The 25,560-nt window shown below is 36.9% G+C and overlaps 1 protein-coding gene and 1 long non-coding RNA gene across 9 annotated transcripts in view; both read right to left on the bottom strand.

The window, feature by feature from the left end:
• Positions 1-4,699: 4,699 nt before the first annotated feature.
• On the bottom strand, positions 4,700-5,546 carry LOC110151190 (uncharacterized). The gene is made up of 2 exons (XR_002317978.2): positions 5,368-5,546; positions 4,700-4,916 (listed from the first exon to the last, which is right to left on the bottom strand). It is a non-coding gene; the product is annotated as an uncharacterized lncRNA (long non-coding RNA).
• A 5,869-nt stretch (positions 5,547-11,415) lies between these two features.
• The window catches only part of KIAA0586 (KIAA0586 ortholog), a 119,981-nt gene continuing 105,836 nt past the window's right edge, over positions 11,416-25,560 (bottom strand). For 7 of the 8 annotated variants that reach the window (XM_070469412.1, XM_070469404.1, XM_070469406.1 and 4 more), the window contains 2 exons: positions 18,000-18,065; positions 11,416-11,757 (listed from right to left, as the gene is read on the bottom strand). In XM_070469412.1, coding sequence (XP_070325513.1) covers positions 11,606-11,757; positions 18,000-18,065 — 218 coding nt within the window. In that variant the 3' untranslated portion in view covers positions 11,416-11,605. Of the gene's footprint in view, positions 11,758-17,999; positions 18,066-25,560 lie in introns of those variants that run through there. The other variant, XR_011488325.1, reaches the window with a different exon arrangement.

Raw genomic sequence — 25,560 nt, 5'->3', positions numbered from 1 at the left:
TGAGGGCCAATGGTGGAAAGATAGATAGTAGAAAGGGGAGAGAGAAGCAAAGAAAGATTTTTAAAAATGAAGGTCTGTCTACCTCTCATTCACCGTTTTACTGCTGCTCTTATTCCAGCTTCTAGTAATGATAAGGTATTTATAACAGACGAACCCTCCTGACAGTAACAATTACAAACTCTGGACAAAATATAAAAGCCAGTCATTTGAAGGCATTGGGGAGGAACCAAAAGAAGGCAGGGACAATAAATATTACTACCTTGAAAGAAGGAAAATACACTTGTTGAGATCCACATTTATCCGAGGTACTTCCCAATGCCTATGGGCATGAAGGATGCACTCAAGTAAAGGAGCAGCTTTGCTGGTCTTGGGCAGTCAGGATCAGCGTTCAGGGCTCTCAGAAAGGTGGACTTATTGTACATGGGAAGTCCATAAAGAAGAGAGCCACAGATGGGGAAGGGGGCAATATTTTCATACAAACTCTCAAATCCTTAGCTAACTCCCGCACTACACATGTGCTGGGTGAAAATCCAAGGAACCAGTGGAAAGCAACAGCTGGAAGTCTGAAAGAGCTGAGTCAACATGTCAACAGTTGCCTGATACTGGAAAGACAGAGTCCCTCCAATTGAGAGGAGTCCGGTAAACAATTTGAACATTCCACTGAAATCCTAGAAGGGCCATAGCTTAGGAATAAGAACCATAACCAAAGGCTAAGAACTATGCTTATTGATGCTGACCCTACTAAGATTCAAATCTATTCTTATAAACTCCTGCCTCAATTACCCAAGGCTACTCAAACCTGAAGGATCTCATATTCAATGCCATTTTTTTAAGAACATGGGCAAATTCTACTTGTACCAGTCCTTGCAATGTTCATATTGCTAATTAATAAAACTAATGGGAAAGGCTACTGATTTAAGACCTCAGAAAAAAACAATAAAAAGAATTATGATTCTTAGATTCATCATATACCTATGCAAATATTGGGTTGGTTAATAAGTTCATTCAGGTTTTCCCGTAAGATGTAACGGAAAACTTTGAATGAACTATTTGGCCCACCGAATACCATGTTTTCGTTCATTCCTTTCACAAGTAAGTATTTTATGGCAATGGATGTACATGCAGGCTTCTTTGGGAATTAGTAGTTAAGAACTGGTGCTTTCTTGCTTCATGTGCAAAAATCATGGGGCTTGAGAACTTATGGAATCACCCTCATATTTTTTTCAATGTCCAAGTGTGCTAAGTTGCTTCAGCCGTGTCCAACTGTTTGTGACCCTGTGGACCGTAGGCTGCCAGGCTCCTCTGTCCATGGGATTCTCCAGGTAAGAACACTGGAGTAATCTACCATGTCCTCCTCTAGGGAATCTTCACAACCCAGCGATCAAACCTACATCTCCTGTGTCTCCTGCATTGGCTGCTGGGTTCTTTACCACTAGAGCCACCTGGAAAGTCCCAATGGCCAAGTAAATTCCCTTAATGATCCCATTTTCCCATGAGATTCCACTCTAATTCAACAGGTAGATAATTTATTGTTGTAGTCTCCTGATCTGAGTTGTTCATAGGAAGGCTTCAAATAACTCTTAAAAATATCAACAAAAAAGGACAAAGTATCTAGAGAAAAGTTACAACTCTACCTAATTTTGGTCTACATTATTGAAATCTTGTAACTACATAATTACAAAATAACTATAAAATTTGAAACTATTTTAGTCATGATCTGTCTGAAGGCAGACACTATCTTTCTTCCTCCAAAATAAAAACTATTCCATTATATCCAAGTCCCTTAAAAACAACTGAGAGGGTTTTCCGGATCACCCAAACAAGAACATACTAGAACACGAATCTGAACCCTTCTTGTAGAATGCTTGGGTAGAAGCTTCCCACAATCATCTCTATACTTTGCATGTTCCTAACTATGCCAAACCCTTCTAATTGTTCAGGAAAGAAAATGTTGCCTAATAGGTATGCTAATTTAGCAGAGAGGTTCACACCACAACTTTTCTGCCTATCTGAACAACTTTTTTGATCTAGAGTCATACCTTACCCTCCCTGCCCACATATGGCAGACTTCCCCAATAGCTCAGTTGATAAAGAATCCACTTGCAATGCAGGAGACATATGAGGGCAGCAGCAGCTAACTGATTAAGGCATCTGCTCTAGGTTGATGCTTACTTCTACACTAATTCTGCATTCCACATACTGTGCAATCCTGGATACTTCAAGGCAATACTTAGCTTTTCTCTGTCAGCTGCTGTACAGCTTATGAGACTCTTCACTGTTCACTCTACATATCATAATTTAACATCATTCACATTTTAATCCCACCACTCACTTCCCCTTCCAGATGAAGAGGAATCGATGACTGTTTAGTGACACCTTGGGGATTAAGAATGCGCCTAGGTCCCACTGCACATAGACAAAGTAGTAGTATTAGTCGCTCAGTCGTGTCCGACTCTTTGTGACCCATGGACTGTAGCCCACCAGGCTCCTCTGTCCAAGGAATTCTCCAGGCAAGAAAACTGTAGTGGGTTGCCATTCCCGTCTCCAGGGGATCTTCCCGAGTCAGGGATTGATCCCTGCATATAAACATATGCTTACCATATTACCCAGACAAATACCCAAGAAAAATTAGTGCATCTGTCCACCAGAATAAAATAATATTCATGGCAGCTTTATTAAGAATTAAGAGTGGCAATAACTCAAACATCCATCAACAGTAGAATAAGTTAATTGCAGAATATTTACACAATGGAATTCTATGTGACAATAAAAATAAGCTATGTGATATATGTAAAAACATCTATGAATCTCACAGACATTATACTGCACAAAAGGAAATGACTATCCATTGTCTGATTCCTCTTACATGGAATTCAAGAACAAGCAAAACTAACCGATGGAGGTAGAAGTCAGGCTGGTGGTTACCTCTGGGTGAAGAGGGCAGTGTTTTGACCAGGAATCTTCCGAGGTGCTAGCAAACGTTCTATTTCTAGCAGGGAGGTAGTTCCATAGGTATGTGCTGTTTGCTTGTCGCTGTTTAGTCGCTTAGTCATGTCTGACTCTTAGGACCCCACAGACTGTAGCCTGCCAGGCTCCTCCGTCCATGGGATTTCCCAGCGAGAACAGTGGAGTGGGTTGCCATTTCCTTCTCCAGGGGAACTTCCTGGACTAGGGATAGAACCCGCATCTCCTGCATTGGCAGGTAGATTCTTTACTGCTGAGCTACCAGGGAAGCTATACATGTGAAAATTTATGGAGCTTTTCAGAATGAACACTTTTTGGTATAAATTTTATATTTTAATAAAAAGTGAAAACTATACACACAAGAATGCTCAGGTCAAATGTTAGTCAATCCCAATTTAAATCTATTTGTAGATGGCTCTTATCTTAAAAAATTAGTTAAAATTAAGTTAAGAAACTAAACAAAGGCCTTTCCTGAGCAGGATACGCTGCCACCACTGAACATGCAGCTACCAAAGCCACTCCACTGACTACTGTCCAACCTGCCCAAGTTAATGAACTCATTTCTCTGACTTGCACTCTGACAAATGAAGAAATGGTAAACATTAAACAGACATAAATGAATTTGGAATTGTTTGTAACTTTGGGATGCTATGGATAAAGGGGGGGCTTTTGGTTTCTTAAGATATCCTAATGAAAATGGCCAAGATATTAATGATTCACTAAAAGCTATTCAATATTGAAAAATACCTGTCAGTTAAGGTAGACACTCATAGACAATACATGCTCCCAGAAACCAATGAATGCCCTTTCTAACTCACATTCTAAATAATAATCTTTTATTACCACAACCATGAGTTCCACCAAATTGACAAACATCCCCAACCAAACTTGGAAGGAAAACTGCCTCAATTTTAGACTCACTATAATTGATTCATAACAATCAACCCAAACTTCAGAAAAACAATATTGTCAATTACAGGGACACTCTCTCCATGAAGATGGGTTCTGAGAATCTCCTGACAGTTGCTTAGGAGTACCACAATCCATCCAGTGGATGCTAATTAAATTTCCCATAATTTTCTGCGTCAGGAACAAATCAAGTTCCACAGTAGATACATAATGAAAACTTTTTCAAAATTTGACTAGGAGGTGGTAAAATTGTGTCTTACCTGTGCTAACATAACCCAGGTAAACATGAGGGGTGAGCCAAAATACAGAAACTCCTTCTCAAGGCCCTTTGCATGTGTGTGTGCACGCACGTGTGTGTGTGTGTGTGTGTGTCTGTCTGTGTCTGTGTGTCTATGTGTGTGTGTTAGTCACTCAGTCGTGTCTGACTCTGCAACCCATGGACTGTAGCCTGCCAGGCTCCTCTGTCCATGGAATTCTCCAGGCAAGAATGCTGGAGTGGTTTGCTATTTCTTACTCCAGGGGATCTTCCTGACCCAGGGATCAAACCTGGGTCTCCTGCATTGCAGGCAGATTCTTTACTGAGTCACCAGGAAATACAACTAGGCAGGTCTCTAGGCTATAAATATATATTATCAGTAGTCTGTAAGTTTCAGGATTGGAAAAAACCCATTCCTTGATGAGAAGCTGCAGATGTTACAGTTGCTAGGCTTTGTATTCTGAGCACAGGGAATTCCTACTTTCCTACCCAGTGATCTTGGAACTCTGTTACTGAACATTGCCAAATCCACATGCCTGATGCACAGTAAGGCCACACAATACTAAAACATTAGAGACTGGAACAGAGAAAGGTTTATTAGAGAGCCATGCAAGGAGATGGGAGGCTCATTCCCTATGGACCCCAAAGTTACTGAAAGCTTTCACCAAAGCCCTTTTAAAAGCAAAAGGTAAGGGAGGGAAGTAGTTAGTTGTTGCAGACTTCCTGGTGTCGGATCCTTTGTTCTTGACGTCGGGTCGTGGTCAGGTAACCATGTTCCTGTAAATCTCTACCAAAGGAATGTTATTCTCTGTCATGACAAGAAAGGGCAAGGTCTCAAGGTACAACTTTCACCCTCCAAGGTCCCAGTCCTGGCTAAGAGGAGGCAAAGCTCAGTTGACAGCTCCTTCAGGGCCAGGTCTCCAGATTCTGTCCACCTGTCATCTCTGACGGAGCCCGGAGCCCAGGACCCAACTGGCACTCAGGCTCCTCAGGCTGCCTGCATGGTGGGGATCGGTTCTGTAGGCTGCATCCCAAACGGCCACTGCTATTAGGTCGCAGAGACCAGGATGGGGGAGAGGTTCACTGCTGCCTCAAGGCCTGGGCCAAGGCTAGTGGGTGGCCTCTAAAGCCCTGCAGGACACAGCCCCCAGTCTGTTCTCTGGGGCCCCCAGCTCACCCATGTTCCAGGGCGGGGTGAACTGGAGGGCCTTCGGGAGAAGGCTGGGATCCACTCTTACCTCACTCATACCTCCTGACTACCACTCCACCGTTGTCTGACCATCTAACTCTCACTGCTTGACAGTTGATTGCTTCTGGGCGGTCCCACTGCTGTGCTGTCCAATGGCTGAGCAGGACCACTAAGGGTTGCTCACTGACAATTGGTTGCCAGTGGGTGGGCCCACTGAGGCACCGACCAATGGCTGAGCAGAACCCATTGCCTGGTAACAGAACTCTGCAGGATTCCTCTCCTTACATAAAAATTGTACTCTATGCAGGAAAGGTAGCAAGAATAAAAGGGACACTGAAACTAAACTGTCCTAGTCAGGGGTTAGCAAACCAAAGCCCATGGGACAAATCTGGCCTACAGACTGTTTTCAGATGTCCACAAGCTTAAAGAAAATGTTTCCTACATATTTTAAACATTTGCTTAAAAAAAAAAAAAAAAAAGGAGAACGAAGAGAACATGAAATAAATGACAAGAGATCATATTTGGCCTATATGAAGTTTTATTATCTGGCCTTTTACTGAAAAAAACTTGTTGACTTTAGTTTTAAACAAGCGGCAATTCTTACTCTGCCTTAGTATAATGTATCATCACTACTGTTAATGGCCCCATGATCCCTTGCTCAGAGCTCATCCAGATTTTTTCCATAGGACATCATTCCAGGATGTCCCATGTGATTGGTAATAATGCTTCCAATCACTCTACTTTGCTGCATGCAGATCTAGCTGAAAACTGTGAGAAGTCAGTCTAGTATACTGTCTTATCCTCAACATGCACAAGCCACCTTTCTAAAGAAGACATCATCCCCAACTTTTATGCCTCCTAGCTCAGTGACCAGGTTCACTGGAAAAGATATCAGTGTGTATGAAATTGCAAAAATGGCCACAAATTTTTCTGATCCCATTTGCCTGCTCCTCTGCATATGACTGTAGTTCTTTCCATGAGGAGATGGGAGTCTACTCCTCTATTCTTTGAGTCTGGCCTTGGACATGACTTGCTTTGGCCAACAAAAGCATTATTAACAACATGACACAAGCAGAGGCTTGAAATCTGCTTGCACATTGGTGCTTACCCTCTCTTGCTGCTCTTAGGAACTCTCAACCAATATCATGTTAATGAGCTTGGGCTAGCCTGCTATATGTTCTCTTTCCTGGTAGCTCAGCTGGTAAAGAATCCACCTGCAATGCAGGAGACCCTGGTTTGATTCCTTGGTTGGGAAGATCCGCTGGATGATGGGCCCAGTGACCTCCATCGTCCTGCAATTGCCAGACATGTGAATGAGACCATCAACTATCAGTGGACTATAAATGCCTATGTTGTAAGGCCAGATACCTTGAGGAACAGAGCAGAGCAAAGAGATCCCAGCGGATCCCAGCCAGTTCAATGGCTGAATAAATAGATGGTTGTTTTAAGCCACCTGGTTTTGGAAGTGTTTTGTTTTGCAGAAAATGTTAAGTGATATAGATGCAAAAATGTTTGAAATTATGAAAAGGAGCCATTTCAGGTCCTCTTGACAGCAGCTACAACAGTCCACCCAGGGTGCAATATGTCATAATGAAACTTCAAACTCAGACCAATGCACATTCACTCCCATGACTGACTGCAAGTTGATGCTGACCAAAGAAGCCTCCAGAGGCAGATGGCCTCGAAACACAAACAGGTTACTGGAGACCTTCTGATCAAGCAGACAACTTGAAAAGTGTAAACTCCACTCAAAACAATGAAACAAAACTAGAATTTTGTTATAGCCAATCAAACTGACTGTCCTCCTCCTAAGATTATTAACATGTCACTACAGACTATTGCTTTCCTTCTGTTTTCTATGACTCTACTTTTCTTCATTTCCCCTTCCCTCTTCTGAAGCAAAATATTCCTCACCTTGTTTTTTCCTTATTGCTATTCTTATAATTGAAGTATAGTTGATTTACAGTGTTAATTTCTGCTATACAGCAAAGTGATTCGATTATACATGTATATATACACATTCTTTTTCATATTCTTTTCCACTGTGGTTTATCACAGGATATTGAATATAGTTTCCTGTCCTCACTGTGTTTTTAAGAATGAGTCAGACCATGGCCTCTTCTACCAACCTAACGTTTTGCTGGACCTGTTACCATTTACAACTCCAGGGGTCACTAGAACCATGGGAATACCTCTGCTTAACACTAGCAAACAGCCTGATGAGAACAGGATCTGAACATCTCTACACTTCAGAACGTAACAGTTATCTCCCAACCCAGACATTCAGGCTTGTTATTATCATTAAACAGAATTATAAACAGCCAATATTTTACCCAGAGAGAAAAATCACCCCCAATCACCTTTTAAAATACTCCTGTCTATGGTACTTTCGTAACCATGCAAGTATTAAGAAATACAGTCAAGGGAAATAAAAATACTTACAAGGCTTACCAAGAAATCCCATTAAACTATCCCAATGGTAGAAATACCTCCTCACTTGGTACTTATTTCTAAGGTAACACCTTGTGAAAAATAGAAAAGAAAAATATATCTTTGTTCAGGAAAAGCAGGCTATAAAGAGTCAATTGATACAGTTATCATTGTATGTCATGATGATTCAATGAAAAAAGACATACACTTTCAACTCTTTACATATAAATCCTATCAATTGTGCAGCACCAGGCCTGTTCTTTATCTGTGACCTCTATGCATACCAAGAGCTATTTCTGGGATTTCTTACCAGCTCCTTTCAAGATTTTAAATCCTGTTCAGTCTCACCATCTGGGTCTCTTTGGAGGTCTCATAGAAGTGACCTCCCAGGAGAAGTTGGAGGAGTCTATTGATTTGCTTGAGGGTTTTTACCTAGGTTAGGTAGGGCTCTCTGAATTTAAGAGATGGATCAGTAATATATCCCTTACTAGGGCTGAAATTATTCAATAAGACCATTCACACTAGAAAAAAAAAAAAACAGAAAAAGAACTTTGTTTGCTTTCTTAGTAATTAATGAACCATCAACATAGCTTTACAATATTTATTGGTCTCACCAGGGGACATCTGCACTCTAGCTAATATTTCCTATTGTTTCTAAGTAAACACTTCAGTATAAGAAGAAATAATATCTTTAGAAAGTACAGACAAGGGCTGATTACTCTCAAAGGCTTGACAGTCTTGAGACCTGGAATCTATTTTCCTGACATGGGCTAGGTCAAGTAAAAAACCGACTTCCTGAAATTTTCTGAACTATAACAATGAGCTTTCCTCATTATAAAATTCATTTTTCTCCAGTGCATTTTTAAGAGAGTTTTAAAAACTACTGAACAACTGATGGTAGGTGAGCAAATGGTGATTCTACACAAGGAAGAGAATGATGAGTCCTGAGATGGTTGCCTAGCCTGGGCCATAAGCAACCATACCACACTGTATGCCCAACATCCTTATAGTTAATTTCTGTTAAACAGATACATAGATGATGTACAGTAGAAAAGAATTTTTTAGTGAGTTTCTTCTTAGCAACACCACAGAAATACCATGATTTTATTCTTTATTACTGTTCAAGTTACTCATCTATATGGAAATGATACCCACAGGCCATTTTTAAAAGCTGTTTCAAAAAATGTTTCAACTACAGAATTACTCTTGGATTAAGGGCAGTAACCCACCACCATCTAAGAAGTGTCATTTTATTTATTTTTCAGAAAAATTTTGTTTTTAATAGAAAAACTGTAAAACTGATTTAAATATATGTTTAATATTTTAAAATAAAAATTAAGAGACCAGAAATATGCAAGTGATCAGAAATATACTGATGCAATCATCTTTTGAAAATAAAAACATTTATTGAAGATTCTATTAAAATGCACAAAAAGCAAACTTATTTTAGGATTTAAACCAAAGAAACATTTTAAATATCTGTTACTCTGGCATGTAAGCCCAACAACAGTCTTGATCTTGATAAAGTCTACTTATTAACAACATGTCTTATAAGTGGTTCATTCCAGAAGTTGGAAATTATAAAATCAAATACAAGATAAAAATTTTAAAGCCCATAACATCAAAGTAATTTACTTTTACATACATAATTTTATTCTAAAAAATTGAAGGTGGTTGGCCGAAGAATATATGTAGAAGCAAACTTGGCCAGAAATAATCCTATAAACAAAATACTGATGAAAAGATACCAAACTTTTTTAAGGAAAGCTCAAGGGAATTCCCCGGCAGTCCAGTGATTAGGAATTCACACTTCCACTGCAAGGGGCACAATTTCCACTCTTGGTAGGGGAGCTAAGATCCTGCAAGCCACATGGTACAAAAACACACAAAGACACACCAAAAAGAAAAAGTAAAGCTCAAGTACATATGGAGTGGAATAAATCAAAGATTATAATTCTATTCTAAAGCCAGAAAAGGCTAGATTTCTATGGTTAGAATGAAAAAACTACCAACACTTTTAAATAAAAAATGCTTTTGCTAAAAAGCAGTTCTAAGAGAGAAGTTTATAGTGACATATGCTTACCTTAGGAAACAAAAAATCTCAAACAACCTAACCTTACACTAAAGGAACAAGAGAAAAAACAACAGATAAAACACAAAATTAGTAGAAAGAAAGAAATCATAAAGATGAGGGTGGAAATAAATGATATATAGACTAGAAAACCAAGAGAGAAGATCAATGAAACAAAAAGTTAGTTCTTTGAAAAGATAAAATTGATAAATCTTTGGACAGACCCATCAGGAAAAAGAAAGGAAGGGGTCCAAATCAATAAAATTAGAAAGAAAAAAGAAATGATAACCAACATCACAGAAATACAAAGGACCATAAGAGATTACTACAAGCAACTATACCCCAATAAAATGGGCAACCTAGAAGAAATGGACAAATTATTAGAAAGGTACAACCTCCTAAAATTGAACCAGAAAGAAACAGAAAATATGAACAGACCAATCACCAGTACTGAGACTGAGTCAGTAATTTAGAAACTCCCAGCAAACAGAAGTCCAGGACCAAGAGCCTGCTCTGTTCTCTCCCGTCACAACTGGACATAGAATCCACAGTAAATACACTCATCCGTGATTCCAACCACTCAGCCTCTCTATCGCCTTGCCACTCCATTTCCAAGTCAGAGAAAGGAGACCAAGTTAGCTGTTTCTTGTCTAGCCTTCCAAAGATATTTAATACATACATAAGCATTATGTAGGTGTGTGTGTATGTACATCCATATATTTGGATTGATCCCCATCTCATTTTAAACAATGGTAGCATAACTCACATACTATCTTTCATGTGGCTTTTTGCACTTTATCAATATATCTCAGATATGTGGTATATATAATATATACAATGCAATATTACTTGGCCATAAAAAAGAATGAAACATTGCCATTTGTAGCAATGTGGACAGACGTAGAGAATATTATGCGTAATGAAATACATCAGACAGGGAAAGGCACACATGTGGAATTTTAAAAATAATAAAAATAAACATATATACAAAACAGAAACAAACTCTCAGACATAGAAAACAAACTTGTGGTAACCAAAGGGGAAAGGGAAAGGAGGAGGGGCAAATTAACAGATATTATTACACAATATGTAAAATAAATAAGCAACAAGAATTCACTTATAGCAGTGGGAATTACACCCAATATCTTGTAATAACCTATAATGGAATATAATCTGCAAAAATACTGGATCACTGTGTTGTACACCTGAAAATAACATAATATTATGAGTCAACTATACCTTCATTTTTCTATTCAACTATCATATTCATTTTTTAAAACTGAAAAAAAACCCAACAGATCTCAAAGATAATTCCATATCAACACATAAACATTTTAAAATTCTTTTTTGTGACACCTAGTATTCTGTTGTACTAACACTTTTTCAATTAATTCCTTATTGAGAGGCATTAAATTGGTACCAATTATTTGCTCTTATAAAAAATTTGGGATGAATAACACCGAGCAACTTAATTTCACAACTAAGTACAGATAATTATATCTGTAGAGTAAATTTTTAGATATCAAAAGTTATGCCCTTTCTACTACTTCATAGCTGCCTTAGGATTCTAAGAAATAACACAGACTCACAATGATAGCCATTTAAATTATTTTATTTAAAAATGTTACCTAAATACCCAAATTATGCTTTCCACTTCAATAAAAAATTTTAAATTGTTTTTCTGAATATGTTGAAGGACCAAAATAGCCTGAGAGATGGTTTTATGCCAGAGGAAAATGACCTCAAAACCACCAGCACAAGTATTGTACTGGCTCTCACTTGGCATTCAGAAGGTATCTGCTCCTGAGGATTCCGCGTCCCCCTGGCCAGTGCCAATGCTCAGAGACTGAGAGTAGTCTTCCAGGCTCACTGAGGGTAGTGTCACAGACATCTTGGCAGGTGACGTCTGAGAAGTGAAGAGTGGAACCGCTTTACCCCCTGTAAAACGAGAAACTCATTCAGCTAAACAAGTGTACCGGAGTACTTATGTGCCTTGAAACTTTGCCAAATAATACTGGGGATCAAAAAGAGAATTGCATTTGCGATAAATTCTTTTCTCAAGGTGCTCAGATCTTGTCAGAGAGATAAAATCACCCTTCTTGCCATACCCACTCCCAGACAATTAGAGACAATATGTTATGATCTGAATGTTTATGTCTCCCCAAAATTTATATGTTGAAATCCTAATGCCTAGTGTGATGGTATTAAAAAGTGTGACCTTTGGGAGGTGCTTAGGTCAAGAGCGTGGAGCCCTTATATACAAGATGAGTGCCTTTGTGAAAGAGGCTTGCCAGAGAGCTTGCCAGCCCCTTCCACCACGTGAGGACACAGGAACCAGGAAGAGGTGCCTCGATCTTGGGACGACCAGCCTCCAGAACTGTGAGAAATAAACTTCTGTTGTCTAAAAGCCAGTCAGTCTATGGTATTTTGTTACAGTAGCCCGAATGGACTAAGACAAGATACAAGTGCCCAAAGTCATGTTACAGATGATAAATGATAGGTAAGATCAAGTAAGGAAGGCAGTTTGAAATAAAGAATTCATTAATATGTTTAAAAAGAAAACAAACAAACAAACAAAAAAACACAGTTGACTACATATGTATAGCTATCTGCCTGTAGGCTAATTCATTCCTCTAAGTTTAAAAAGAACATTGCCTAAGAATATAAAGAATGCCAACTTGGTATTATTTAAAGACCACAAAAACCCTCACTTCAAATTTCATGGATTTACCATTTATACATAATAATAAGCATCTTAAAGGCAAATCATCTTAAATAATCTTAAAGATATCTCTGAGTCAAGAGTCATTGGAATTGACTTTACAAGAGTCTTTAAAATAGTTTCCACAGGTAATAGAGTGAAATTTTCCAACAGACTTTTATAGGGACCACAGTAAAAGAAGTCAGTTTTGGAGATTTCAATGATGACTCAATCACAGCTGCCCAAGATGATCAAAATATTTGTAAAAGACAGATTCCTTTCATATTATGATGTCTAACTATGATTATTTTAACATTATCATTCCTGTTTGTTACTTACATCAATTTCTCTTTTTTTTTCTTCATAAAAGAGGAAAGGGAAATAAGATTTGGTATCATTATATGAATATCACAAACTAATACACCAGCACAATCCTCTAAGAAAAAGCAATTCTTATGTCATTTAAAATAGAATAAGTATTTTAAATAGGAAAAGAATTCTTAAAATCTGGCTCTGTCAGGATATGATAAAAATTAAGAAACAACAAGAACTTAAAAAAAAAATCTTCATAGTACATGAGCATTTAAATATTCTGACATTTTACAAAGTCATGATGTGGAATACTCAAGCAACCAAGAGTAGTATCCAAGACCAGAGTTTACCTTGTCAATAAAGTAAAAATCAACACAGGGTACAGCTAAGGCTTGAAAACAAAATTAATAGTCAACCTGTAAATTTAAATGCTATCTTTCCCCAATTAAGAAAAAATTTCATTCCTTCCATTACTCACATATCTGTCAAAAACTACACTGTTACCAGACATTCTTCTTTTCTCTGTTACCCAATTTCACAAAACTGCTTTACATGTGCCTTTATTTTCTACTCTGAGCATTAGATTACCGATTAGATTGTTCAATGATGTAACAACAGCTGTAACTGGGTTTTTTTTTTTGGACCTTGAAGAAGTTTCAAAGTCTCAAGGAACATATTAAATTCAATTATTATGAAGTTATCTTAATTCTTATAATTACTATCTTACATTTATACAACAATTAAAATTTTGCAAAAATCTTTTCCACATCATCTTATCTCATCCTGATAGTAATTCTGGAAGAAAGACAAGGTAAAAGTAACTGAGGCAGAGAGATATCAGAGTGAGCCTTTCCAGATGCATATGCTCACTAACTAAACATATATAAAAGTCTATTGTATGTGTGGAGCTAAGATGATGTTAAGAAGATACACAGGTGAAAAAGAAACAGTCCTCATCTTCAAGAAGCTTAAAACCTAGTAGTGGAAGTAAACATGTAGAAGAATACTTGGTTTAAGTTAAGTGAAAGCAATAGTTGAGCTAGGACTTAAAAGATGTGGAAGGCAATGAAGGAAATAAAATAAATGATAACAGAAATAAGAGAAGGATAAAGAAAAGTGAATAAAGAGAAAACAGAGGAACACAAAAGGGAAATGTTAGATACGAAGGAGATCCAAAAGTGAAGAGTCACACAAGGTAAGAGATGGTTTTCAAGAGTCTAGCATAATTCATACTCATCGCTTTCTGCTTGATACCAAATATGTTAATTACTCACATAAAAATAATTATTTTTAAGGTGGTTGAGAGAAATTCCATTTTAAAAGTGGTGTGTAATGGTAGGGGCACCTAAAGAGAGGAGCAGTTATCAAGTTTCAAGCACAAATCCCCTTATGATTGGTCAAGTCTAGGACCCAAATGAGGTCTGCTGTTCAGTCACCTGGGAATGGTCCCATCCAGACTGTCAGTAAGGCTTTCATGTGGGAAGGAGTAAAAGGGGAAGGGGAGGAATAAGAACATGGATTCTGTGACATGGCAGAGCTGGGCACATCCGCTCGTTCACTCAACAACTATCAACTGAGCACCTACTATGTTCTAGAACAGGCACTGTTCTAGACTCTGGAGATTTTGAAGAAAAGCAAAGCTCTAATCTCACTGACATCATATTTCAGATAGGTGTAAAGAGCAAATAACAAGCAAATAAGGAAACAAACATATACTATGTCAGGCTGTGATGAGTGCTACAGTGGTAAAGAGCCCGCTCGCCAATGCAGGAGACATCAGAGACCCAGGTTCAATCCCTGGGTGGGAAAGATCCCCTGGAGGAGGAAATGGAAACCCACTCCAGTATTCTTGCCTGGCAAATCCCATGGACAGAAGAGCGGAGGGCTACAGGCCATGGAATTGCAGAGTTGGACATGACTGAAGCGACTTAGTGCAAGAGGAAGAATAAGTGTTGAGGGACTCTGAGAAAGTTACATAATTTTCAAAACCCTGTTTCCTCACCTACATAATACAGGTAAGAGTACCTACCTCCAAGGGTTTAGTGAGGATTAAATGGGATAATGTATATAAAGTGTTTTGAATAGTGCTGGCACACAAAAAGCACTTAACACAGATTAGCACTTGCTTTTAAGAAACTGGAAAGAAACTATCCTAAGAGGCAATGACTCTTAGGGTTGGCTGCAAAAGGTAGGTCAACTTATGTGAGAGGGGTAAGAATGTGTCACTGAAATACACTAAGGAAAAAACCCCACAGTTCTAGAGGGCCTCCAAATAATTATGCTAATTTTAACTCTAGTAATTGTGTTTTTAATCAATGAATTACATAAATAAAATGTATCATCTTATCTAAATGGTTTGTAATGTACATTTTGGAAAGATTTTTTGAAGTGCTCATTTATACAAGCAAAATCACAGTTTTAGAGCTTTAAAAGAGAACTTTTTAGGCTGGAAACCATTTTTAAAAAGCATCACTGTTAATAGGCAAAAAGCATAACTTTCATATCCAGTTATGGTCCTCACAGAGTTTAATTTTCTTAAGAAAAGACATAATATCTTAATAAATCATCAGTAAAGCAAACATAAAATTTCTACCTCTATTAATGTAGTTTGATGGTTTCAAAGCTTGACTTTTAAAATTTCCACAGTCATGTCACTACTCTATGATGTAATTGTTTCAACAGCTGTTTTCAGATTTGTTTTAAAAAAAGGAAAACTATTCCCTGATTCCATGGGTAGGCACTACGTCATTTAACCTGGCATGCATTTAAGCTAGAGGTGTCCCTGAGCGAGGCCATGTATTTGAAGCATCCTAAGACAGGTTTTAATATACTTTTTAGACATTTGAAATTCAATTTTTTGCTTTAAAAGTATTTAAAATTCATAAAGAAACTCTTTTCTGTTATCTTCTTAGAAGACTAACGAACAGAAAATCTAAAACTAATTTATTCTAATAAAGCAATAATGTAGGATTTTTAAATGTCCATTTAAGAATTTGCCTATATATCGTATGTGTACTGTTTTTAAAAATAGATGTAGATATAACTTTCTAAAAGCTTTTTAGGTTTAGATAATCTATTTCATCAGTAGGTTTTAGATTCTGACTCTAATCTTCAAACAGTCAGTAACCCATTATTATGTCTCTGTTATTTGCAAACCGAGAGGAATCCAAACAAAGCATTCTCTCCTAAAGCAACATGAGACAAATAGAGAAAAGAAGAAAAAAATTCCTCAGTAACTTCACAGAAGAATGTAACACCGGACACTCCTTACTTGGATTCAGTAACTGCATGTGGCATGAGTCACATAAATAAAGTTATGGGATTCTTCTATGAGTAGATGAATAGATAGTACAGTGACTTTAAATTGTTTGGATTTGGGTATTTCTATGAGTCACATAAATAAAGTTATGGGATTCTTCTATGAGTAGATGAATAGATAGTACAGTGACTTTAAATTGTTTGGATTTGGGTATTTCTTTGAGCATATCAGGATAGGTTTCTTATAAACTCACTTAAAAGTAAAATAAAAAGGAAACAAAAACTGTAATAATCTAACCCAAGTACATGAAGGACCTTAGCCTAAAGTCTAAGGATGGGTGATCATGGATCTATGAATACCCTGAAACCATACGCAAATTACTTTCATAGGAAATACTTTCATATTTATATGTGTTCATATAAATAGTCTTAAAGGGAGTCAGGGAGTCATAGCGATCAGTGTCTCTCAGGGGTTTGCAGACCCTAAACACTTCAGAACATGTGCAGATGAAGCACATTCTCTGGGCTGTTTTTCCAGCCACAGTGGTGAAATAATGGGTTCCTCTCCTGTACACTGTTGATGCCTTAGTCTCAGGATGGCAACTCCATTGCAGCACTTAGGAAACTGCACTGCAATTATTCACATGTCTGTAACTTCCTTTGGACAAATATTCCTCACAAGCATGGACTGTGACTCACATTATTATTATTTGTTTGTAGGTCTATTGCTCTTACTAAATGTGCCCTATGAGCAAAGCAACTCTGTCTTGTTTACCTCTGTAAAAGTTGCAGCATAATGCTAGTACATGCTGGGCCTTAAAATGATTGCTGAACCAAGCTGATTTGTTTCTGCCTAGACAGTCTGTGGTTCCTCATGACTAACAGCTTGCTTAGATTCATGTTGACCAGATCTTGTCTTTAAGATTAGCCCTGAGTTCCAGCAACACAGTTGCTTCCCAGCTGTCTACGAAAATGTTACAGTATTTCAGCTGTGCTTTATTGAGTTCTTGAAGCATTTTTCCTGTCCACTCTGGGCTCATCTACTCTTGCTTAAATTCCTTGCTTAAGCAGCTGCTAAACTATCCTGCTGTATTCAATTCTCCTCACATACTTAACCCAGCCCTGCAGATTTTGCAATCATAGCTTCCATGCTTGAGAACAATACTACAAGTTTTGATGAAGATGATGTCTGGTCATTTGATGTTAAGTACATAGTATGAAAATTTTGATTTGCCTCTGCTTCACAGAATTAGTCACTATTAAACATTTCTTTCCTTACTTTCATGTTTAAAAGTGATTTAAAATGTTTTATAGCTTCATCCCAAAATGTGTTTTACAAATATAAATCCTATTGCATTTTTTAAGTTTACTATTGCTTCTGTTTTTTAAGTGAGTTGACAAATGCTTATTTTTAAATTTATAATTTAAGATAAAAATACAGCAGTTCCTATAGAAAGAATAAATGTATCGGCACCTGTAAAAACAACTCCAAATCTTTTTTTCTGCAAAAGCAATAGCTAATGTGAAAGATTTGTTTCTTCTTATGCCAGGTTCCAGCTGCTTCACTTTGTTTAAAACTGACTTCAAAGTTTAAACAGTGTCCTGTCCCAACAAATAACCTCCCCCAGATGGAATTATCTAGAGTGCTAGCCTCGGTGCTCTGAGTACCACACCTGCAGCCTTTTAATTCAACATTTTATAAACTTTCATAGAGGAAATGACAGATTTTTTGGTCCTCTACCTTTTGGACAGTTGACTTTAGTGTTTGAAGGGAATTTTATTCTTTGGATGAATTTGGAGATATTTAGAAGAATAAAAAAATTGGAATTATTGTTTTTACTGTGTTGATTATTATGAGAGAAAGAAGGAAATGAATAAAAATGGAAACGTTTAAAGTAAAAAATCTTACCTGTAAATAAAGATGTGAGGTATAGACTGGGCTCAATTTGTGTCTGATCCGTATCACCTGGTGAAGCTACAGTTAAAAAATTTTTTTCATAAGAAAATCAGTGAAGCATAGAAATAATCATGGTTTCTTCCACTTAAAAAACAAACAAACAAACAAACTGACAAACCAAATGCACTCCCACAGTTAGTTTCATAAAGCCAGGCAAACAGAAGCCTGACCTCGTGGCTTAATATAAAAAAAGAAATTAAACAGCTGAATTTTAATAACTGTCAACAGGATAATACTTTACCCAATAGATTATTATCTTCATGCATCCTCGGGAAAAGGATCATGAGAGAATTTGCATTATTATTTGTATTAAATAAGAGAAACTCATGGGCCATTTCTTCCCAAGCTAAAAGTTTTCAGATTCTCTTACTTAAGGATTTAATCATTATAAATGAAGTTTATCCACCTCACTAGAACTGACTCAAATTTGTTCCTTTTTACAGCTGAGTAATATTCCATTGTATATATGTACCATAACTTCCTTATCCATTCATCTGTCAACAGACATCTATGCTGCTTCCATGTCCTGGCTATTTTAAATAGTGGTGCAGTGAACCCCAGATACATGTGTCTTTTACAACTGTGGTTTTTCTAAGGTATATGCCCAGTAGTGGGATTGCTGGGTTATATAGCAGTTATATTCTTAGTTTTTTAAGGAATCTCCATACTGTTCTCCATAGTGGCTATATTAATTTACATTCCCACCAACAGTGCAAGATGGGTCCCCAGTGAGGTGGATGAACCTACAGCCTGTTATACAGAGTGAGGTAAGTCAGAAAAAGAAAAGCAAATACTGTATATTAAGGCATATATATGGAATCTAGAAAAATGGTACTGATGAACCTATTTGCAGGGCAGGAATAGAAACGTAGAGATACAGAAGAGAGCTGTGGACACAGTGTGGGGAGAGAGTGGGACAAATTTAGAGTAGCACTGAAACATATACATAACCGTATGTAAAACAGATAGACAGCAGGAAGTTGCTGTTTAACCCAGGGAGCTCAACCCCGCGCTCTGGGATGCAGTGGGGGGGGGGGGGGGGGCAGTGCTTACTCTGAGGTTACTATTAGATACTATCCACGTTCACTTTCCCTCTGCCTTTAAGTTTCTGAGCGAGGGGACAAAACTTACTGCTAGATGCTTTTCAGATTCTGTAATTCAGAGTGTATAGAATCTGGTATACAAACACAGAAACAAAGGTATCAATACTATCTCTGAAATCCCTTCCACTGAAGAACCATTTGTTTGTAGCAAGTAAATTAAGAGGCAGTTTTCTCTGAAGTGGTTGCCTGAAAGCCCAGAATTTAAACTTACCTATTGTTATAGTAAGAAATAAGCAACACCATCCCCTTTCAGACTAAACAAACAGGGTGGAAGCTAAGAAAAAGAACCTACTTTTTTTTCTGTTCCTACTACACTGGTGTGTAAGAGAAAAAAATTTTGGCAAGTAAATAACAACCAGACACTCTTATTAAGAGAGACAGCTGAAAGCTTGTGGCTAAGAGCACAGATTCAGAGACTAAGCTACCTGAATGCAAATCATAGTGCCGACTTGCCATGAGGTCTGGGAGAAACCCTACACTGTGAAGGATCACCACTTTGTGCTTCCATCTCCTCTTCTAGCTCACAGGTTTCTTATGATCGTGAGCAAGAACGATATATGTAAATTAAATAGCCTAGAGCAGTGCCCACAGAGGCACTCAGCAAGCGGTTGTTTTATTATTATTTAGCCTATGATTATTTTCTAACTTTTCCCAATTGATAAAATAATTGCTCTCATTAAAGCAATCTTTCCAAAACGTATTTTGACAGGGAGATTTTTTTGTTCAAGAAAAAGAAAAAAATACTGATCACATATTAGAGCAGTAGAGCTGTAAGGGATCTCAGAGATTATCTTATTTTTACTAATAAGGAAACCACAATTCAGAAAGGTTCACTGACAAAGAACTCAATGTCAGTGTTAGTTAATGACAATCAAGTTAGTGTTGGAACTACAACTCATAAGAAAAGGTTCTTTCCCCATCACCCAACGTTTTCATACTCTTCTACTAAGATGTATCTTGGTAGATATTGAGCTATTGAGACCTGTAAGAATAATCAGAAATTACCTGTTCTACTTAAAAAAAAAAAGTTATAAAGGAAGGAAATATATAGTATGTTCAAGAGCACAGCCGCTGATTTCGGAATTGGACTTGGTTTGACTCTCAGCTCTATCATTAATTATAAGTGTGTAACCTTGGGCAAAATATGTAACTTCTTTGAGCCTCAGGTTCGTCAAATGTGGAGTAAGACTACTGTTAACATTACCTACCTAACTGGATTGATTAAAGATCTTAGCAGAGTACATGACATAAAGGAAGTACACATAAATGGTGGCTATTACATATTTTTATTATTGTTACTATAACCATAAACAAAACTCTCCTTTACCCAAACTAGGAGAGAATATCTCTACAATGATTTCTAATGGGAAAAAAACCACTATGTCAATATCAGAGTTGACTCTTGTCATTTTTTCCTATAACAAGCAGCAGCCTCACAATTCTCACTTGCTGGTGATAGGGTTTACTGGAAGTTTGTATACTGTGTTCTGTAGGTGACAATTAAGGTAGCAAACACATCCAAACACAACTCACACCATGGCAAACAGGATTTGAAAGCTGTTTATCAAGTTTGTTAGTTCTTACACTTCCTTACCCTGCCATTCAAAATTGAAGAAACATAATATTCATTGGTATTCAAGTCAAAGAAAGAAGAGAAAACTTCTAAATATTTTATCTATAAATTTCTATTAACATTTCTATGGAAATTCCGAGTGGGTAGTATTGATTAAAAATTGAATCATAAATTACCTGTGAATATAATTTATCCTTTTAGCTTCAACATAAAAGGCAAATGTGTTAACTTTATTTAAATGTTTAAAACTACCACAGAATAAAAACAAATGATCTTAGATCTAAAAATAGAATTGAAGGCTGGGAAAGTAGGGATACTCCTGAAAAAGCTTTAAATGAGGGCACTCTGAGGGGAAGGGGATTGTACCACCTGTACACTATACTTATTCCAAACATTCACTGTATTTCAGCACTTTAATTTATTTTAAATGGTCTTTCAAAATCTTGTAGCTATATGGTGTCAATATGAAAGCAAGTCATCGTATTTCAAAAAGTGGTACTTTTAAAAGGACAGGAACCTAAGCTTTATGTTTTACTCCTGTATTTTAAAAAATTTTATTTTTGGTTGAAAATTTATCTTCCACTCTGTAATACTATCTTTAGTAAGAACCACTAGTATAGCAATACTTAAACCTGTAGATCATTATTGTTTTAAACAAATTCTTTATGTATTTAAGAAAACCATACAGTACTATAGGACTGTTAACTGCAAAACAAGGATATAAAGATGAAGGCCTTCAAAACAGGAATTTTTTTAACCCACAAAACAAGAGTTTTTAAATGAGTGACACCCAGAATTTGAAACCAAATCTAACAAGTAGAAATCTAAAATTAGTAACAATCAGAATAGCTGGAGCTTTTATACTAGCGTGCTCACTGAAGGAAAAAAGGGTGTGGGGGGGGGTATTAGGAATATTACTAAATATAGAAGTTAATACTTTTCAAACAAATAAGTTACTCATTGGCTGCATCTCTAATAGGTATACAACTCTTGCCAATAATAGCATTCTCAGAAATAGTATCTTGGCAGCATAAAAGCTTATATTCAACTGACAGGAAGCTGATTGGTAATTCAGAAAATAGATGACCCACCTATTCTAAATGCAGTCTATGATTTATCTGAATAATGTACACTTAGTTATTAAGGCTCATTAAAAACAATTTAAGTGCTTACTGAGCAGTGTAATGACAAAGAGAGTTCCTGCCTTTTAGTGGCAGGAATGTCTAGAGGGACATTCCAGCATTAAAATCTGGTTGCAAACAAGAGAGACTCGATGTTTTAGTAGACAACTTTATCTACAAGACACTTCCTGCTGGTTGAACAGCCTGTGACACAGCTACTAAAACAAATTCCTCTCAGATAATTCTTTATAAAAGCATGCCATAATGGTTTGAAAACTAAAGGAATCTTAAAAATTACAATAGGTTTGCCCCATGAAAAAAGGCATACAAAAAGAAAAAAGATACATTCATTGTGATTTCATTTTTTTAAAGTACAAAGTCAAGAGAACTATGTTGCTAGAAGTCAGAACAAAAAAAAGTCAGAATGGCAGTTATCTTTTCGGGGGTGGAAGCTGTGTCTGAAAGGGAACGTGAAGGGGCTTTGGGGATGTTAGCAATACTGTTTCTTGAAGACCAAAGTGTGCTCAATTTCTGAAAGTTCTTTCAGCTGTACAGCTATGCATACTTATCTATATGTATATTACACTTCCATAAAAAATTGAAGTTGAAAAAACTTCAACAGGTTGGTTTCATCAATTAAAAGGTTAGTTTCATCTTATTGTTTTAAACTGTTTTCCAGTGAATGAAAATGCCACATAACTAACTACCAGGTAGCCTTTCACATCAAGTAAACATCGGCAGCCGGCCACACTGCTAACTACAAAGACAAATTCCTATTTCTCTTCTTAAAATCCTGAAACAACTGTAAGCTGAAATCACTCAGAAAGTGAAAAAAAGCAAAAGTCACTTAGTAGTCTCTGACTCTGTAACCCCACGGACAGTAGCCCACCAGGCTCCTGTGTCCATGGAATTCTCCAGGCAGGAAGAGAGTGGGCTGCCATTTCCTTCAGAGGCAGAAGGTAAGTTCTGGCTGTTGTCCTTGTTGTTCTTGTTTGACTCTCACAAGTCTAGTTTGACTTACGACCTAGGATACCTGATGCTACAACAATGAGCCACTCAATTTAACTGAAAGCTCAAACTAATCTCATGTTAACTAATCTTGAAAGCATTTCTAAAATATCAAACATTTTGTAAAAGCCACTTATTTCCTTATTTTGACTACAAAAAAAAGTTTCCTCTTTCAGCTTATATCTATAAAGCAATGACATCATAATGACATTTAAACTCAACTATAGCTCTTAATCAATAGTAACTCCTATAACTTTAATCACACGAGGCCACAGATTGTTTAGAAGGTCACTGTTACCACATCCTTATAAACAATGTTTGATAGCAAACAAAGCTGAAAGTAAAGTATGTCCCTAATATTTACTTAACAGTTTGAATTTAAGTGTTTTTATAATTTACGAATAGAAAATTCATTTTTTGAGATGGAAATTCTTTCTAATGAAAACTTCTCTCAAACTATGGCCTGTGACTATCACTAAAAATACCATGTATTATTTGTATAGCCTTTACAGTGGATTTTGCCATATCTAGTCACTCCTAACTAAATTTGGAAACAAAAATTAAATGTGACACAATGACCAGTTCACTTCCCCCAAGGCCAGACCTGGTAACTCGAAAAAAAGAGTGAAAGAATGAAAAATGAGCTTTCAACTACAGGAAGCCACTAGAAAATAAGAACAACACCATTTCATATCCTAAAATTAGAGCTTTAAAGATTTTCTGTTGACTAGTAAGCTGCAGGGTTGGGGGGAAGGGAGGCAAGGGGGGTTTCTGCTCACTGTACACACGACACCACTGGGAATAAGGGCCAGTCCAAGTTCTACGTTACCATCACTCTGGGTAACAGTTCCAAGCTGTGAGGCGCAGCTGAATGGGCCCTGCCAGCAAGGCCAGGGCAGCAGTGCTTTGATAGCGCGGGGCCCTGAAGTGTCAGGATACAGAGAAGACAGCAGTTGTTGGCTGTGAAAACAGTCTGATACAAACCAGATGGGAACTTACTAGATGGGCAACACAAAGGAAAACAATTGGTTCATTCAACGAAGTCAGGCCCTTGCCCCAGAGAATTCACAGAAGACAATAACAGTCACCCAGAGTTGCAAACAAGAAACAGTCATGTGGTTACAGTTTTAAGAATTGTTTTTCCTCAGACTAAACAAAGTTTTGCTTTCTAATTCTTATATTCATTAATTGCAGTTTGGTGTACAGGCCTTTCTGCCATAGACAAATATTTCATTTATACAATAAATACTTTTATGACACTGAGAGAAATATATGAGGACATAGAAACTAATTTTGTGCTGCTTCCTGTGAAGTGCTATGAACATAGGTTAAGCTATTTCAAGAAATTGGAAAATTTAGAAAATGATTGATTATGCTGACACAGCAATTAGAAAATATCCAACATAATATTTCCATGACTTCCTAAGTCTGATTTGTTTTAATGTAGGAAGAAAAACATGAAGGCAATAATCACAGGCTCCTGAAACTACATTTCTACCTAAATGATTTTTTCTGACTTTTTTAGATGGGACAGTATTACTCTAATTATATTCACAGCAAAAAAGTGCCAGAGTTCTCTACAGACTTAAACTGCCTAAGTGTCATCACACTAACAAGTACCTGTTCATCTTTCTTTTTTTGGTAACTGTCCATCTTAAGTTGACAATATAATAAAGATTAACAGTTTGATTTTTTTTTAATGTGGATAAAAAGGAACCTTTATTTTTTTTTATGGGAGTCATGTTTTATTTTTATTTTTTTTATTAGCTTGAGGCTAATTACTTTGCAATATTGTAGTGGTTTTGATTTTAAGATAACTTTTGGCAATAACATTTCACTTTAACACTCTATAGGCATATATTCCACAATAGTCATCTGTTCTGCTATTCTGAAAGATAGTAAATAGCATTCTAGCTTAAAAAATTCATAGGTAACTGCATATTTTCCATTGGAAATTCCAGCACAACTTGGGCCTCTGCATCTGCTACTATTTAAAAACACATCCAAAAAAGCCTTATATGTGTAATCACTATTCTTAGGTGATAAACAAGTAGCCCATCAAAGAAACTGAAAGTAACAGCACTTTTCACGCAATTATTTGAACATATTTTATAATATAAAATATACATAAAATAAAATATAAAATAGTATACAAAAGTAAATCTATTTTGTATCTTTATAATAAAAAATTGTTTCTTAGAAGACATGAATTTGTGGAATTGTGAAAATTACTGTGATACTTGAGACACAACCCAGGTTTTCCAATTTGCATCTGATGCACTATCCTGATTATTTTTTTTATGCTTCCCACCCCTAAACACTGAGGCCAAACATTGAATGACATCTTTTCTGTTGCTTTAGATCTTTCACCCTTTGCAAGGCATTTCTGAAGTAAAGCAGAGAAACAGAAGTGGAGTAACAGCCTGATGTGTAGACTAAATGCAGTCATCAGCATTTCCAGCCATGGGCATCCCCCTGCCCTGGCCCCTCCACTTTGCTGTTCATGCACACACATTCACACATATTGTTTTACAGTCCAAATTACTGGCAACAGTACTGAATGATGGTTTTGACTAAATTTAATCATCAAATCCAAAAATCAGGTCGTGTTTATAAGCTGAATTCCCATGTAATAAGAAGGAAAGGAAAACATGAAAAAATTGGTCTCATACAAAAGGAATTAAGAATAAATGTATCAATTCTGCTAC

This window comes from Odocoileus virginianus, chromosome 6, assembly GCF_023699985.2.
Source record: "Odocoileus virginianus isolate 20LAN1187 ecotype Illinois chromosome 6, Ovbor_1.2, whole genome shotgun sequence".
In the NCBI taxonomy this organism is placed as follows: Eukaryota; Metazoa; Chordata; class Mammalia; order Artiodactyla; family Cervidae; genus Odocoileus; species Odocoileus virginianus.
Note: the sequence above shows the minus strand (reverse complement) of the source record. Positions and strands in the feature narration are given on the sequence as shown.